At 43.8% G+C, this 17675-nt stretch overlaps 1 protein-coding gene across 1 annotated transcript; it reads right to left on the bottom strand.

Moving 5' to 3' along the window:
- Positions 1 to 1847: 1847 nt before the first annotated feature.
- Positions 1848 to 8675, bottom strand: snx19a (sorting nexin 19a; the record flags this gene model as incomplete). The annotated part of the gene is made up of 11 exons (XM_083641155.1): positions 1848 to 1980; positions 2192 to 2279; positions 2400 to 2584; positions 3657 to 3780; positions 4266 to 4422; positions 4510 to 4600; positions 5726 to 5844; positions 6564 to 6683; positions 6775 to 6875; positions 6973 to 7105; positions 7209 to 8675. 11 exons carry the CDS (start codon positions 8673 to 8675, stop codon positions 1848 to 1850), a joined length of 2718 nt encoding a protein of 905 aa, XP_083497281.1.
- Between the last annotated feature and the right edge of the window lie 9000 nt (positions 8676 to 17675).

The following is a 17675-nucleotide window of genomic DNA, read 5'->3' as shown; positions in this document are numbered from 1 at the left end:
ATGTTGCAGAGACTTCAGCTTCTAGCCTTTTGTCTCTTAAAATAAAATCACTGTGTACAGTATAGATTTCAAGTCATCATGAGAAGACTTAAAGCCCTAATTCACTTTTTATTGATCACATTTCAATCCCATGGCTTAAGTGAGTGCTGGAAATATGAATGAATGTGTGTCACGTCTCTGGCCCCTTTGAAATAGCTCTGAGCGCTTATCTTTTCTGGCTTATTTACTGTTCTGCCAGACAGTCAGTTGAAAGTGTGGCCAATTTACTCTGTCATGTTGTCATGGTGGTCATTTATTAAGATCTCTTATTTTGGCATCAATACTTTTAAAGACGAGTTAAAACAGATGGACGCTTGATCTTCTGTCAGTATGAATAGAAGAGAACTTACAGATTTTGACAAGGCAGCTACTTACGTTAACATTTTATTCTTAATTTATCACCCATACTATACCAATGAGCATCAGTAGCTAAATTAGTCTCAATATAGTGCTAGTACACAGAATAGCATAGTCAAATATTATCTTACAGTACGGGATATCAAACTTAGATACTGATGTGTTTACAGTATTTCCTTTCCTTTTTTGTTTTTCTTTTATGCTTTTACCACAAGAAATTAGTGAATGTATTTCAATCATGAGACCAGTGGGTACAATTTGACAAGCAAGGTTTATTCACAAATAGCATGGCAACTAATTTTGCCGTAATGACTCTGTGGTAAGATGACCCTCTTCTTGAGAGAAGGTGAGAGAGGAGGGCATCTGCTCAGTCTAGGATAGAGAATCCCCAGATGACGCTCTTCTGGTGGTGACAGAGGAGGGCATCTGTTCAGTCTAGGATAGAGAATCCCCCCTGTAGGGAATTCTTCACGAGTCAAGACGTTGGTGGTGGATTGGGGAGGTGGGTGTGGTGAGACACAGCTCCAGAGATGACGATCAGGCCAGGTACAGCCACCACTGAGGTGAACGATCGGGGAGAGGATGATGACGTGCTGACCATGGCTATATATACTGCCACATCATGGGCTCAGCAGCGACGTCATAACAGACGTCATATTGACAGGGGCTGATTGAGGTATTGAGGATGGGGTGATGAGTCACGAGACACACGTCATAACAGACGTCACACTCGACTTATGTTGAGAGCTGATTGCTATTGTGCTATGAGGTAACGTGACTGGTCTCCATCTTGAAACTGGGTCGAGAGACCCCCATAAAAGCAACATAGTTCAATAAAGGAACTAGACTAACAATATGGAGAACCTAGCTGTGTGCCAACAGCAATCCAATGTTAACTCAGGTGGTCTCTCCTAAAAGCTGAACTGTGATGCTTCCTTTGCTATATTCCTGAAGCATGTGTGGGCCACCACTATTGCTGTTGGGCCATGTAAACGAAGCCCATTACATTATAGCACCTTTCTCAGATGGAAGCTACCTCATCCTGCTGCTTCAGCTTGAAATGTTTTTCTGTCCTTCCTCTCTTTATCACTCCTTTGGAAAACTCATCCCCAATAAACATGAACACTTATGCTAGTTAAAGAATGTTTTCGGCTGTTCATTTGTTAGCGTTTCTGTAATGAAAGCTTTCTTCTGTGGATTGCAACTTGGCATTATAAAAGAACTCAAACCTTCCTGATTATCTTTGATCTGAGTTGACTTCATCTTGGCGTGAGCTACGGCAGAATTAACAGAGCCCATGCCAAACTTGCCTACGGGTATTTTGCTGGACCACTTGCCTGTTTATGATGGCAATTGATTATACATGCATCCCAATCTTAACTAATACCCCCATACATCACACATCATCCATCAAATGCTGACAACAGTGAGACAGTTTTACCATGTGCAGTTCATATGTGAAGGTTATCTGTCCTCTCTGTGTCTTTAGCCAGGCTGTGCAGCAGCGCGCTCTGGAAGGCTTCATCGCACGACTCGGGAATCAGGAACTCCAGCAACAGGTCACAGATGCAGTACACCAGATGCCTACACAGAGTCACAGGGGGTATGATGGGTTCAAATCAGTGATGAATAAAAATGTGACACTGGGCATGGAATATAGGAAATATTCATATGGATATCTGGAGTTATAAATCGTAATATAAATATAGCTGGAGTAAGTTCTCAGCTTATAATAGAATTGTTTGCTGGTACAATTTGGTTTCTGATCTGCTGTACAGTTTGGTTTCTGCCTCACTTGTTTATGTGATGGTCCTGTAAAGACTCCAGCATGGTCTCCAAACTCAGCCTGTACTTCTCAGCGCCCAGCATGTCAGTGATAAGCTCTACGCAAATACAGAGGCAGCAGAAAGGACCAATTCAGATTCAAGAGCCAAGCAGATGAAAATAGTATTAAAGTCCAGTATTAAAAGAGCCTGTTCTCTGTTCTCTGTGGTCAAACACACCTGGGAGCAGCTGCATTAGACACTCCAGGCACTGCTCCTTGCTCTCCTCTCTCTGTGCGGCACTGCGCTCCGGCCGCGGCTGGGCGGGCAGCACGCCGCCTGGCCATACAGCTTCCTGCATCACTTGCAGGTAAATCACCCAACAGGGGGCAGTGGTCAGGTGAGCCACTCCCACATCCAGCCATCTGAGATTGATATGAAGGGGCACAGCAAGTCAAAACAATTGAATACAAAAGTGTGCTTATGTGTCTGCTGTTGTTTTACTGGCTATCAGCCACTGTATATAAAAGACCAATTAAAATAAATACATGCAAACATGCATTCATTGATTGAGAGAAAGAAGGAAAGTGATGCACACAAGCGTAAGCAACCCACACAGCCCTGCTTGAATCTCTATACACCATTGCAGGAGCATACATTTGCTTTTTATGAACATGAACCTTAAAAGTCTCAGAGGCATAATGTAAAAACGCAAGAATGCAGACCAATATAGTAATAACATAGAGGACCAGACAGCAACATAGTAGGCTTACAGAAATTCCATTAGCACTATAAAAGTAATTTAGTGCAATCAAAATGTGTTTTATTATGTTGTGCTTATTAAATAAAGGATTGTCCAAGACTCTACATTCACAATCCATCAAATCTGAAAGAGTCAACCAATATTAGGAGATGTTGGTGCCAAAAAGGCAGCACTGGCTTTTGGCATATTTAGTGGGGCTGCCAGCTCTCCTATGGCTTACCCAAATATGCTGACACTTCCAGTGATAAGGACCAAAGAGTGAGTCAACACAAGATCAAAGTCTAATAGAATTCAATCAAATGATTCCAAAGAAAATGCAATGCAGTAATACAGATAGGTTACTTCCACACACACAAAATGTTTTAGAAGGTACTCTGGACAATCATCATGCAGCATTCAAGTGCTACAAACCTCTTAGGACCTCAAGAAACTCTTTTAAATTGGTAAAGGACCCAGCATCTGGATGTTCAGCTGTATGAAGGAAATATAATCGAATGCATGTCAAAATCTCAATGCTAGTAAAATAGGTCTGGTGTTACGGATCATGTTGTAAACAAATTACATCACTTCAATTTGTCCATGTATACATTTTTAAATGAATCAATCAATCAATCATCAATCAATCAATCAATCAATCAAACAATGAATAAATCCATTCTTAGTAAAACACAGATGTATGTACAGTATACACAATACTGGTGATCTATTGGAAACTGCACTGACAGCTATTCTACCTCTCAATGAAGGTGCCAAAAAGGAGTCGAATGGCCTTCTGTATGTTTTCAGTGCACAGCCAGCTCCACTGGTCCTTCATCAGCAGACACAGGATGTTCAGAGCCACATCTGCCACTGCTGTGTCTGCAGTACACAGACACACACACACACACACACACACACACACACACGTGCACGCACGCACGCGTACGCACGCACGCGCACGCACGCGTACGCACGCACGCACGCACGCGCACGCACACACACACACACACACACACACACACACACACACACACACACACACACACACACACACACACACACACACACACACACACACACACACACACACAGATTGGAACATATAGAAGAACATGTAAAAACATAATGCATAGACATAGGCTAACACAAAACACAATAAGGTCCACACTGCCTCCACAAAAAGTGGAGTCTTACTGCACTCAAGTGGTTATGCAGAGTTACATCTATTCTCTGGGCTAGACCAAATGGAATGCACAAATGCATCCCTGTATTTACTCAAGCTATGGATAACTCAGATTCACAGCAGTGAATATCATATCAGTCTAAAGAGCTCCATAAGAAGTGTCTTTGACCAAGAAACACACCTGTGCCACGTGTTTTCCATGATGTCTTCATGTCATTGCCGGGCTGCATGCGCCTCTGTTTAGCCTCCTCGCTCTCCCTCCCGCTGGGCTCACACAGAAGCCTTTCCTGCTCCTCGATAAAGCTCTCCAGCCCAGACAGCGACATGCCATTGAGCACCTGGACAGCCACAGGTAAAGCACAGTGATATGCCTTGTTGATTAACTGACAAGCAAATATGGCAAATATGGTAAGCTGGTAACTTACAGTGCTGCCTTCACTAAAGCAGTAGGTCACTTTGGGATGTAAGTCGGGTATATTGAGAGACGGGGCAATTTTGCTAGGGAACCGCAGCCTCCTGATACTAGAAGACAAAACCACAAGAACATGGTCAAAACAAAATACTTTCGGTGTCATGAGAAGATGAGAGAAGCCAGCCAATTCACAGTGTCCTTGACCATTTCATCAGTCATGAGAGAGTGAGTGAGAGAACGCTCTCACCTGTTTCCTGCTGTCTCACCTGTGTTTCCTGCTGTCTCCCCTGTTTCCTGCTGTCTCACCTGTGTTCTGCTGTCTCATCTGTGTTTCCTGCTGTCTCCCCTGTGTCTCACCTGTGTTCTGCTGTCTTACCTGTGTTTCCTGCTGTCTCACCTGTGTTTCCTGCTGTCTCATCTGTGTTTCCTGCTGTCTCATCTGTGTTTCCTGCTGTCTCACCTGTGTTTCCTGCTGTCTCATCTGTGTTTCCTGCTGTCTCACCTGTGTTTCCTGCTGTCTCATCTGTGTTTCCTGCTGTCTCACCTGTGTTTCCTGCTGTCTCACCTGTGTTTCCTGCTGTCTCATCTGTGTTTCCTGCTGTCTCATCTGTGTTTCCTGCTGTCTCACCTGTGTTTCCTGCTGTCTCATCTGTGTTTCCTGCTGTCTCACCTGTTTCCTGCTGTCTCACCTGTGTTTCCTGCTGTCTCATCTGTGTTTCCTACGGTCCCACCTGTTTCCTGCTGTCTCACCTGTGTTTCCTGCTGTCTCACCTGTTTCCTGCTGTCTCACCTGTGTTTCCTGCTGTCTCATCTGTGTTTCCTACGGTCTCACCTGTTTCCTGCTGTCTCACCTGTGTTTCCTGCTGTCTCACCTGTGTTTCCTGCTGTCTCATCTGTGTTTCCTGCTGTCTCATCTGTGTTTCCTGCTGTCTCATCTGTGTTTCCTGCTGTCTCATCTGTGTTTCCTGCTGTCTCATCTGTGTTTCCTGCTGTCTCATCTGTGTTTCCTGCTGTCTCATCTGTGTTTCCTGCTGTCTCACCTGTGTTTCCTGCTGTCTCATCTGTGTTTCCTGCTGTCTCACCTGTGTTTCCTGCTGTCTCATCTGTATTTCCTGCTGTCTCATCTGTGTTTCCTGCTGTCTCACCTGTGTTTCCTGCTGTCTCATCTGTGTTTCCTGCTGTCTCACCTGTGTTTCCTGCTGTCTCACCTGTGTTTCCTGCTGCCTCACCTGTGTTTCCTGCTGTCTATTGTTCTTCCATCAGCGTCTCCGTCGAGCTCCTCCGTGGGGCTCTGGGGCTCCGAGCGAGGGAAGGCTGTCTTGAATGTGTCTAAAGCATTCCCCACCATCTTTAACGGCAGTCATGTCAGACAAAAAAACACAAGAGACAATTAAATGCCTCTTCTTTGCAGGAAAAGGTTTTAAGAAAATATCTAAAGTCAATCAGTCCATTAGAGCCTCCACCTTCCCATGCATCTAATGGTACAATGTTTAAGAATGTACAGCTGGTTCTAATCTTAAAATGAACATGCATCTCTGTTTTTAATCAATTTGAACTTGATTGTCCTGGCAGCATCATGCCACATTTAAACTATGAAATTGTAGTTGGATGGGTGACCAAGCAGCTCTGTCCTTTATCTTGCTCACATGCATTTTTATTCATGTGTTTTTATAAATCAGAGAAGAAACCGTATGAAAACTTCATATCACGAATATAGTGACCAAAATGATCACGGTTATCAGTATTAGTATTGTTAAAATATGCTGAAAACTTTCAAAATGTAGTACTGATACACTCACTGAAATCATTTATAAAGGCTGTGTGCCTGCGTCTAGGGGACTGTTGCTAACTTTGGTTGATGGACAGTATTTACCATGTTTTTCAAAGTGCTGTAATCACAGTAACACGGTAATCATGGTAACACAGATAATTAAAATTTGAAATGGTAATACTAACCATCAGGAATTTTATCACCGGTAATCTTTCGTCCCTAAATCAGATGGAAACAAACAGTCTCTTACATCTACAGTCCATGATTTTCACTAGATCTCACTTCATTCTTCTCACCTTATCTATTCTTGACTTGACAAAAGGCTTTCTTTCAAATGATGTTCCAGCATCTGTGTTGAGAGCCAGGAACTCTTGCATGTCCTCACTGTAGGCCGCTTCAGGAATGTTGCTTAGTTGCTAGAGAAAATGAATCAATCAAACATCAAACTACAGGACCACACAACCCATCACTCATCTTAGAGCATGAAGGTGTGATTTCAATCCCTACTTTAAGGAAGGTATCCAGCTGGCCTTTACGAGCCTCCACCTTTTCACTGTCTGCATTACCAAAGGGAAGGTCAGGGAAAAGTTTCTTCGGACCTTTGACATCTGAAATGCATACAGTAGCATTGAAAGATATTGAAATGTCCCTCTAGGTATATTGTAATGCAATGATCAATTCAAGCAGAGGGTGATTTCTTCTTACTCTTGATCAACTTCTTGAGTTCTGGCTTATCCTCTAAACGAGTTTGCAGGTTGAGGAACTCGCTGTATCTCCGGTTGACAGTGTGATAAGCAACAGGCTGCAGAGTGCTTTCTGAGTCGACTACTGTCTCATACTATAAAACAGAAAAGTATTTAGTGAAGGATAAGCAATGAATAACACCTATTTAAATATTTAAATATGTGCACAAGTGTAAACATGCAATAAGGAAGTGTTACCTTTACAGTGTAGAGAGTATAGGGATGTGTGCCGGTGCCACGTTGTTCCTTGGCAGTGCCAGTGCTGGAAATTCGCACATTCTGGATGTTAGCAGGTGCAGAACTGTTATAGGAGGTGAGACAAAGCCCTCTTGGAGTACAAACTTGGGACTGTTCTTGGGCTATCCCTGCTGGCCACTGGGACTCCTCTGACAACACCTTCACCCCCAGAACCCGCAGAGGACGGAAGCAGCCGGAGGCCTCGTCATCCTTCAAAGTGATGCCACTGCATAAGTTGGATGGAGGAGCGCAGTCGCAAAAGCCCTCTGCCAGGTCCTCCTCGGAGTCTGTCTGAATGAGGGACTCCGCCGACAACATGGTGGACTCTGATGAGTGGGAATCTTGCTCGGACTCTGGATAAAAGCAGTTCACGCTGCACGGTGTGAGCAGACCTCCGTGGCAACTTTCTACTTTACCAGCGCTGGTCAGGCTAACCATGCTGCTCTGCGAGGAATCCCTGGTATAAATGGGACTCTGGCAGAGCAGGTCATCCAGGTCAGAGGAGCTTTTGCCGGTGAGACCTGCTCGATCCGAGGAGAGCGAGAGGCAGGTGGTCCAGGACTCGTGCTGGATCTGACTTCTGTATAGAGCTGCTGCAGGGAGCTCATCCACATTGGTTTCCTGTGGTTCTCTGGACTTGGTGAATATGTCTACAATGGTCTGGTTGAGCCAGTCAGGATCGGACACCCTGCTTATGAGTGGCAAAAGAACATTGCAGGTGATGAGCTCTGCCACCATGTAGCCTCCAGTCCTGGTTTCCATGTGAGGGTATGGAACAAGCACGTGCAAGACCACGTTCACCAGAGCTCTGGAGTAACTGAGCTCAGTGGCTGCTCTGCTCACAGCTGCATGAGGGGCGTCTGCTTGGCTGTAGAGCTGCCAGAGGCTGAGACTGTCTTTCTGCGCCGCCTGCATCTCCCTGGCCGTCATGTAGCTCTGCAGGTGGCAGCCGTACAGCTCCAGAGCCCTCTGTACCAGCGCTTTCCTGTCCAGCCTCCGTGCGCGCTCCTTCAGCTCCATCACCGACTCCAGCATGGAGTTCCGCACCATGCACTCGAACTCCCCCGTCTCCTCTGGCACCAGAGTCCGGTACCACGAGGACACAAAGTCACGCACCGCTTTGTGCACCGCGCTGTGGATCTCATGGTCCAACCGCCATTCGTGTTCAGGTGAGGGAAGAGCTGGATAAACTTTACCGAGAGGCAAAAAGTGCTCCAAGTGGAGGAGGCTGTTCGCATCCAGTGCAGCACGGGACCCGAGCCAACCTCCGAGAACCACCAAGAGACTGGTGAAGATGCAGAGGAGCCAAACATTCACAAGGAGATGGAAGAGGACAAGCCATGCCAGCAGAGCCCCGACCCCTAACAGCCTCCGCTGTCCCAGTAACTCTGACACAGCCCAGTGATGAGAGCTCTTCGAGGGAGGCATTAAAATCGGTGGAGGGTTATGTCCTGAAAAGACAAATATGCAAATCATAAAGATTCACTCATTTGTTACATTTTTAATCATCCATTCACTTTTGAAACTATTTTATCCAGATGATCTTCTGTGCTTCTCATACTGTATTCAGGAACCCTGTATGACACTATGGAAAATTCCAGCAGTGTTTTCTAATCTTAACTTAGGTTTGAAAATGTTGAAAGTTCAGTTGCTTTTCTCATTTGGACAGGAGAAGCATGATTTCATAGGCGGGCATATAACTTTGGGACACTAGCAAGTTTACACTCTCCATCTGTATTTGAATGGTACAAACCTCAACAACAAAACATCCCTTTATAAATGGAAAAAAAACAAGATGAGAGGTTTCTGCTTTTCCATATAAGGGAAACGATCTTGGGTGCAAATAGTTTTCCTCCGCAGTTGCCAGAGAGCATTCCATTTGAGCAACATCAGAAACTTCACAGAAATTGTGATCAAGAAAGAAATTCTGAGGTTAATTAAATCTAAGCATTATAATAAGAATTTTAATTTTAATAATCATCATCATCATCATTTATATCCAACGTGGAATGAGGCAATTTATTACTGAACCAGGGGGATAGAGGAGAAAATTCCTCCAAATGATAAACACTAAGGTCAGGGCAGGCCCATTAAATAAGGTCCTGGTAAAATATGATACACCAAAAGGAGCTTATTGTATAGCTACTGCACTGAGGCTGTGAAAGTTCATTGAAAGTTGATTTATTAAAAAAATTAAAGTGAGGTGACATCATCTCCCCTAATCCACCACTCGCCTTAACGTGGGAGAAAGGAGTGTACTCAGCTGTCCTGGCTACTACAAAAATCCTTGTTTGAAAAGTGTAATGGCTCATTCAAGTGTGGGAATGTAGCCTACGGTCATCTGTGAGGAAATGTGTCACACTTGCTAATATGGTTCAATTTTGAGTGGCCTGCCCTTTGTGGAATGGCTCTGTCTTATAATCACCTTTTCAATCAATGACCAAATTGAGCTGATTTGACAAGGTGAGCAATGCAATGCTTAATGCTTGTTTAATTCAAAACGTTTTATGTGTAGCATAATACCGACCTATTATCTTGGTCTCTAGTAGGATTCAGTCACTTTCTGTATTTTATCAGCCAAATAGGCCTACATGTTTTAGAATAGAAAATCTGAACGATCTGGCTGAAGTGGCTGGAGTAGCTTATCAGAAGTTCCCATATAATTTCCCATTCTGTATGGGATAGCTACCTATGAGATAGGCCATAATGCTGTTGATTTTGCCCTTCAAAGCGATGCACTTCAAAAAAATTAGGCTACAAATAAACCAAATGAGAATGGCACACGTCATGAGAGACAAATATCATTATACTATGTTGCATTGAATGTTCGTTTACTTGTTTCCATGGCAATGTGTAAACATCAACAGGGACACATGACAGTCAATCCATTCGGTTACGTTAGCAACTAGCTAACAGTCAGTTATAACTAGTTGTCTATTAGCAACCAGGTAAGCAACCGTTGCTAAGCAACGGAGTCCCGAAAGTTAGTATTGGCTCTGATGGCATCTAGCGAAGTGGGTCCTGTGTGGATATCAGGAATGTGAGTCATTAAACATTATATCCGTGCACACAGTGAGTAAAGCGTACCTGAGAAGTAGAAGCAGGTGGGATAACGGCCGTGTAGTAGACTCAGCCCTCAGTCTTAATCCGTTTGGTGGCGCAGCTCCAAACGTCTGAGAGCCGAGACTAGCCGTGTAGGAACTCCTGCTCCAGGATTTAACGTTAGCTCTAATCCTCTGACGAAGATTATATACCGACGCAATCAAGGTATAGATCTGCTTACGGACGTCCTACGGCCCGTTTAGCGAGGTGACTGCTTCACTTCCAGCATACCTTCACAATAGGCTATACGTAGGCTATATAAACACTAATACAAATGCATTTTGTGGTTTGTGGCTGTGGTTGTTGGATATTGTAGGAGGTAACTAGCCCCAGCAGGTGGCAGTAGTGCAACATTTTTGGCACACGACGAAGAAGAAGAAGAAGAAGAAGAAGAAGAAGAAGAAGAAGAAGAAGAAGAAGAAGAAGAAGAAGAAGAAGAAGAAGAAGAAGAAGAAGAAGAAGAAGAAGAAGAAGAAGAATGCATTGTTGCCTTGTTGCCTGTCAACTGTTGTTTATCGAGCTAACGGTAATGTTAACCTACTAGTTTCCTCACATCGTTCTAGAAACGTTAAAGTTAAGTTAGCTAGCGTTCGCTAACCAACACCTAACGTTAGCCCTCCTTGGTAACAAAAGCTAACGTTAGCTAACACGTTTGGACTTCAAGCTTGGAGTGCATTATTTGTGGTAAATTGATCCACTCGTACCTCTCTGGCCTTATGAACAAACACCTTTTTCACACGCCTTTTCCTAACATTAATGTGTGCTTATTGTAGTATTTGTATTATACATACTCTAGATATATGATATTTGTCTTAAAAACAGGATACGAAATAGCATGTTCCTAATTGTCTCCTCACCGAGTCGCCCATCATCAGACACTCTCCTCCCACGAGCACACAAACTGAACTGACCCCAGGTTCGTTTGATCAACATTGCGTTCCGGGGCACACAGCGAACCGTTCAAGTCAAGTTTATTTGTATAGCCCATTGTATAGCCCTAATTCACAAGCATGTCTCAGAGGGCTTCAACATATAATATGTCCAGCTAAATCAAGCTGACACAACAATAACGATTCCCTGGTCCACTTGAAAAGGTGCCCCCGGTACGGAACACATCAAGTGTGAACACAACTGTACAAAACACTGAAGTGGACTGCTATTTCTTTACAGTGTGACGACCAGCTATCCCATGGTTTGGACTATTGTGACCTACAGAGGTAAATATGAGTTAATCTATTGTTTTCTATGGTACTGTGACAAATGGTGAGAATTAAGTTCTATCTGCCTCCAGGATAGTTCTAGATAGAAATAGGAGAGATAGCTTCAAAGTGTTCAGCATCCAATGAGTTAAATGGAGATGGGTATTGTTTTAGAAATTACAGACTAAAAAATTATAAAAAAAAAAATAACACCACACATAATTATGTTAAAGGCGAGCTGAACCCAAAAATGACTTATTTTCTTTTAGTTCAAATACCTGGGTATGCAGTGCACCTATTTAATAATGTATGCAAAGAAAATCACAACAATCAAATTTCTTTAGTTTTTCACACTTTTTCCACATCAAAAGTTCATTTTTCAAGATTTCATTGATAACAGTAATGTACAGTTTGCTGACGTCACCTAGTACTATCAAATTTCTACCCCATTTCAACCAATCATATCACGACATGCAGCTGTCAATCAAATCTTCATTTCAGGATAATTTTCTCTTCCAAATGAAGTAGAAAATGGCACCTAGTGCCTGTCATCTGGCAGAATTCCTATCGCATAAACTAACTACTAACTTGGCCAATTGTTAGAAACATGAACAAAAAACAAAAACTATAATCTCTAAGAATGCAAAGAAATGTAACTGGATTCCAGGGATATCGTATTTACAGCAGCGATAATGGCACGCGCATCCGAGAGCTTGGTTGTCAGGGGTCGCACTTCGGAGATTCCAGGCCGACGTACTGCACTCTCCGCTCGGCAACACGAACGCAGCTGGCTGCCATGCGGCTCGCTAAGCTCCACTCAGCCACTAACCTCCCGTCAAAAGGCTCTTCCCGAGGAGAGCGCCACAACACACTGAATCCCACTCGATTTGGAGGCGGAACACGCCAGGATTGGCCAAAGCCCAATCCAGTCCCCAGAATGGTCAAATAAAATTGTCGACATGATACTATGACCCGCCTCTCAACCTGTCATCTTAGACAAACTATGTTTTCAGTCTGAAACGGACTCATATGCACGTGACGAACGGGTTCAGTTCGACTTTAACAGGCACTCATAGAATAGACTGTGACTAGCTCAGTTTTGACAAAAAGGTCAGATATAAACCATAATACAGGTCACAAAATAAAGGAAGAATCTGGAGCACACGGGTCACTGGTGAGAAGGTTTCTTTTAATAGGCTAAGTGCACCAACGTTTCGACGCAACGCGTCTTCATCAGGGTCAAACAGGAATGACAGAATGACACCAGTTTAAATATACCTCCCCAATACACAAGGCAGTTTGCAATTGGTTAGACGGGATGGGGGGTGGTCAATTAATAAGCCAATCCTGTGACAGCACTTAGGAAGGGGGGTGGGGTGGGAGGGAGGGGATAAGGGATCAATGCATAAAATATAATTACATATTTGAACATAGGAACACAATACAAATATCAGTACATTTAGATTTACATTTAGAGGAAACAGGAGAGGCTGAGCTCATCATTAAGTCCATTAGGCTCCACCGTATTCAGTGTATGAATCCAGAAGGCTTCACGCCTCAACAGTTTTGTGACAATATCGCCACCTCTCTGTGGGGAAGAGACTTTCTCTATCCCCCAGAACTTAAGGGAGGCGACTGAGCCATGGTGGGCTTGTTTATAATGTCTTACTATTGCATAGTCCAGATTTTGGGTGCGTATGGCCGTTTTATGTTCAGCAATGCGGAGCTTTAATGCACGTTTGGTTTGTCATATAGACACTCCCACACAAACATTTCAACATGTAGATCACATGTGTGGTACTACAGTTTATGAAGGACTTCATTGGATATTTTTTACCAGTCCAGGGGTGAAGGAAATGTTTTGTGTCGGAGGAGTTTGAGCAATGAGTACAGTGGCCACATCTGTAGAAACCCGAGGGAGGGGGTGGTAGCCAGGTGAGAGTAGAGGGGGGTGGAGTCATGGTGCTGTGCACTAACCTGTCTCTCAGTGATCGGGCTCGCCTGAAGGCGATTCGGGGGGATCAGTACAGAGAGACTTCATGATTGGATCCGACTGAAGAATGTGCCAGTGTTTCACCATGATCTGTTTGATGGCTCCATTGATGGGAGACATATATATATATATATATATATCTCCTTCACATATGCAGATCTCGCATTCAGGCATTAACTCATTGAGTGCCAGCCACTTTTGGAGAACGGACGCTCCCAGTGCCAGAGTTTCAGAGCTTTTTTCAGTGATTTCTCGAGGCCCACAGAATATTGTGTGATATTACTATGTAAACAATGAACACGCAAAAAGAACGATGAGACTCTTTTCTATCATCAGCAAAAACAGGTTTATTGATATCATTTTCCGTTCTTTCGTTATCAGCCGGAGAAGATAGCTTGATTTAACAAAAAAGAGCAGTTTTTTTCTAGAAGCTGAGATAATGGCCCTTTTGTGAAATTACATTTCAAACACATCACTGACTCTGAAGCTAATTTTCTGATGTAGTCACACCTCAAAAATTATTTCCTTCAATAAAACAGTGAAGGCCAGGGAATTTTGTTTGGCAGAATAATATTTTTAGCTGCAACCAGCAGCGCTGGCCCCTGCGTGCGCTGCTGGTTGCAGCTTCTTGCTGGTCTTTGCTGCTGGTGGGCATCGGATATTCTGGCTTGCGTTTGCCAACCCTGTCCTGCTGCCTGGGTCTGTCTGGGTCAGTGTTGTGTGCTGCTCTGCGTGCCCCCCCCCCGCCCCCCGCCCCGCCCCGCCCGCCCCGCCTCAACTGCACACTCCTCCTTATGGGAGGTGGCTCTCTGCTGAGTTTGCTCTGCACTGTGAAGGGTGCGCGACCATCTATGCGCGACATCCAGCTTTTTTACAGCGTTTCCGCGTGTGTTTGTCACCGGCTCCTATGCTTCCAGTTGAGAATAATAAACAACTCCACGGCTGATCATGCGAATGGGCTGTCGCAGCGGGCATGGAGGAGCTCAATTGTGGGAGCAGATTGGCTGCTGCAGGCGCATCTAACGTTAAAACGCTTCATGCATATCGATGCATACGGATGCGATGCGATTTCCGTTTCCCCAACGACTTATTCTCTGTTTTTCTCTGCCTTTCTGTTAACCTGGAGAGCACTGTCGCCACCTAAGGGTTCTGTAAAATAGGTTATAGACCTCCAATAGCTACAATAGTTGTACCAGAGATGTATCAGGGATTGATCCACGTCCCACCGTCAAAAAACGCAATTGACGACAATCGTCGTCTTTGGCACTCTACGTCAGTATTTGAATTGACGACAGCTGTCGTCATTGGCACTCAATGAGTTAATACCACTTTGGAACTCATTCAAATTAGCAGTACAATGCATATGTGAGTTGTCCTGCTTTATCTGCTATGTATAATATATTATCTGTATTGTTCCATTTCTATTTTTGTATACTGTCATCCTGGGCAGCTCTAGTGGATGCCCAGGCCCATTTTGTGGGAGATGTGTGTTTTTTCTCTGTGGTCAGACTTGATTCTGTCCACATAAAAGTTGGGAGTATAGCCAATATACCATAACTGTGCTAATTTCACTTTTGATCACAATGTATAATTGTATTTGTATGTAACTTTCTTCATCCAAGCTTTTCCTGTCACATGACCGAGTTGACCCACTTGACTGCATCATGTGACTGTTCCATGCATGTATTTAAGATGGCGTCTTCCTATGTCACACTGTCTGAGGAAGGGCATGCTGCCCGAAACGTAACCCACCGGTGTCAAATAAAAACACCTAACTGGAGCCTTTGCAGTGTGCAAGCTTCATTTTTTCTACTATTCCTGCCTCGAGCTCTGCACCTGCCCTATACAGGTTTTGGATTGTGCGTGTCTCGCCTTTTTTCATCCGCTGATGGGAGAGAACTCAGTGGCAAAGCAGAGGCGTGGCTGTACGGGTGTAATACAGACAGTTTTGTTGAGGAGGCGGGTTCTCGGGGTGCGCACAGCTCTTTCATAGGCTGCTGCGATGTCAGTCTCGGCATACCCTCTGTCTGAGAAGCGCTGTTTCATCTCCCCAGCCTTAAGAATAAATTCATCCTCCGTGCTGCAAATTCGTTTCAATCGGAGGAATTGACCCACCGGGATGTTTTTGATTAATTGTTTCGGGTGATGGCTATCTGCTCTCAACAGGGTGTTCCTACTGAGTGGTTTGCGGTAGATGGTACTGGATAGGCCTCCATGTCCGTTATTATAGATGGTGAGATCAAGGAAATTGATTTTCTCACTGGAATGTTCCATAGTAAAACGGAGGTATTGTGTGGTGGAGTTGATGTAATCACTGAAGTCGTTGAGTTCTGAGGTGGTACCGGTCCAGACAAAAAAGACATCATCGATGTATCTTTTCCAAAGAAGAATATGGGGAAGGAACTGATTATTGGCTGGATTATTAATGTGTTTCTCTTCCCAAAAGCCCATGGTTAGGCACTGCCCATACTGACACCTCTTTTCTGTAGAAAATAGGAACCTGCATATTGGAAGTAGTTATGTGACAGGACTATTTCTGTGAGGGTTAACAGTAGTTCATTTGGTGGTAGTGTTTCTGTAGGGCGTTTGTCCAGATAGTAAGACATGGCTTCTAGGCCAGCATCATGAGGGATGCAGGTGTATAGGCTTTGTACATCACAGGTTACCAGTAGGAATTCTTTGTCTGTATTGAATGAATTTAATAGATTCAATACATCAGTGGTATCCCCTAAAAAAGAAGGGAGGTTTATGACAAATTTCTTTAAGAAGAAGTCCAGGTATTGTGACAGAGGTTCAGTGAGGCAGCCTATACTAGCCACTATGGGTCTGAGTGGCGGGTTATAGAGTGTTTTATGGATCTTGGGGAGGCCGTGGAACACGGGACAGATTGGACATTGAATAGATAAGAATTCTTTTTCCTTCCCTGTAATCCAGCCTCTGGAGAATGATGTCTCTATAACCTGATCGATGATGGCTTTATGTGTACTGGCTGGGTTATGGGGTAAAGGAGTGTAGCAATCTTGGTCTCTGAGCTGGGACAATGTCCAATCTGTCCCGTGTTCCACGGCTGGTTCCTGCTGGTTATGTTTTAAAATGAGGGAGCAAACTTGGAAATCACATGATTGGTAAGGGTGTTTTTGGTATATAGTTTTTTTATTGTTTCTTTTTCAGACATCGGTTCAGTGCCGTTAACAATTGGGTGTGCACACCCAAGCAAAGAACAAATAAACTGTGTGTACGAATATAATGTAACAGCGACATTGACCATGTGAGTGCTTGATCTGAAAAGAAACTGTTTTCTCCCACCCCATGAACTTAATCCCACATCCAGTCGATTGTACAGGTTTGGTTTTAAATGATTAAAAACAAACAAAGACAAAAAACAAGACAAGACAAGTAAATGAATACATTCAAATGGAAAGAATAAAAAAAAAGAAGAAGAAGAATGTTTTTAGACAAAAAACAAACAAAAACATTACAACATGGTGCTATGCTCACCTACCAACCAGGGATTCCGCTAGGCATTTTTCCAGATGACCAATGCAGCCGGTAACGTTCCAGAATTCCGGCCATATCGAATATTTACCGGCCACTATTAAAAAAGGATGTTATAAAATAGCCAAATTGTTTCCTAAATAAACGTTTTGATTCAATTTATTTCTCTATAGCCTCTATAGTCGATCATCTTTATTCCAGTGTTATCATTAAGAAGCCGATTTTGCAGCAAGAATATTTAATTGGTCGACATTCAACAGGCACGTCGTTCTCGGTAAGGACGCTTTCGTTATTGAAACAGACAACATGCATGCTCCTACTGTAGCCTATCTGCATTTGCAGACACTCATGAACCCATATCTTCTGGACATTGCCTTGATGAAAAAACAGCGTAGCTAAAAGTAATAAGTGCGACAGTGTCAGTGCAGACAGCGCACAACTTGAATCTCCAGCAATAGGCTACGCACCTTAATCTCCCTCCATACCTGGCACCTGTGTTAGCTCTCCTGCACTCGTTCTTGGCTCCCATTTGGCTTTATTTGTGGTAAGCATTTTGATTCATCTCCTCATCATACGAGTGTCGGGCAACAAGCGCGAGCCATTGATTGATTGATTGATTCGCCCGATGTAAAAGGCTTT

Source organism: Poromitra crassiceps (assembly GCF_964638095.1).
Source record: "Poromitra crassiceps genome assembly, chromosome: 1".
NCBI classification, from domain to species: Eukaryota; Metazoa; Chordata; class Actinopteri; order Beryciformes; family Melamphaidae; genus Poromitra; species Poromitra crassiceps.
The sequence above is the reverse complement of the archived record's forward strand: the minus strand, read 5'-3'. Positions and strand labels throughout refer to the sequence as shown.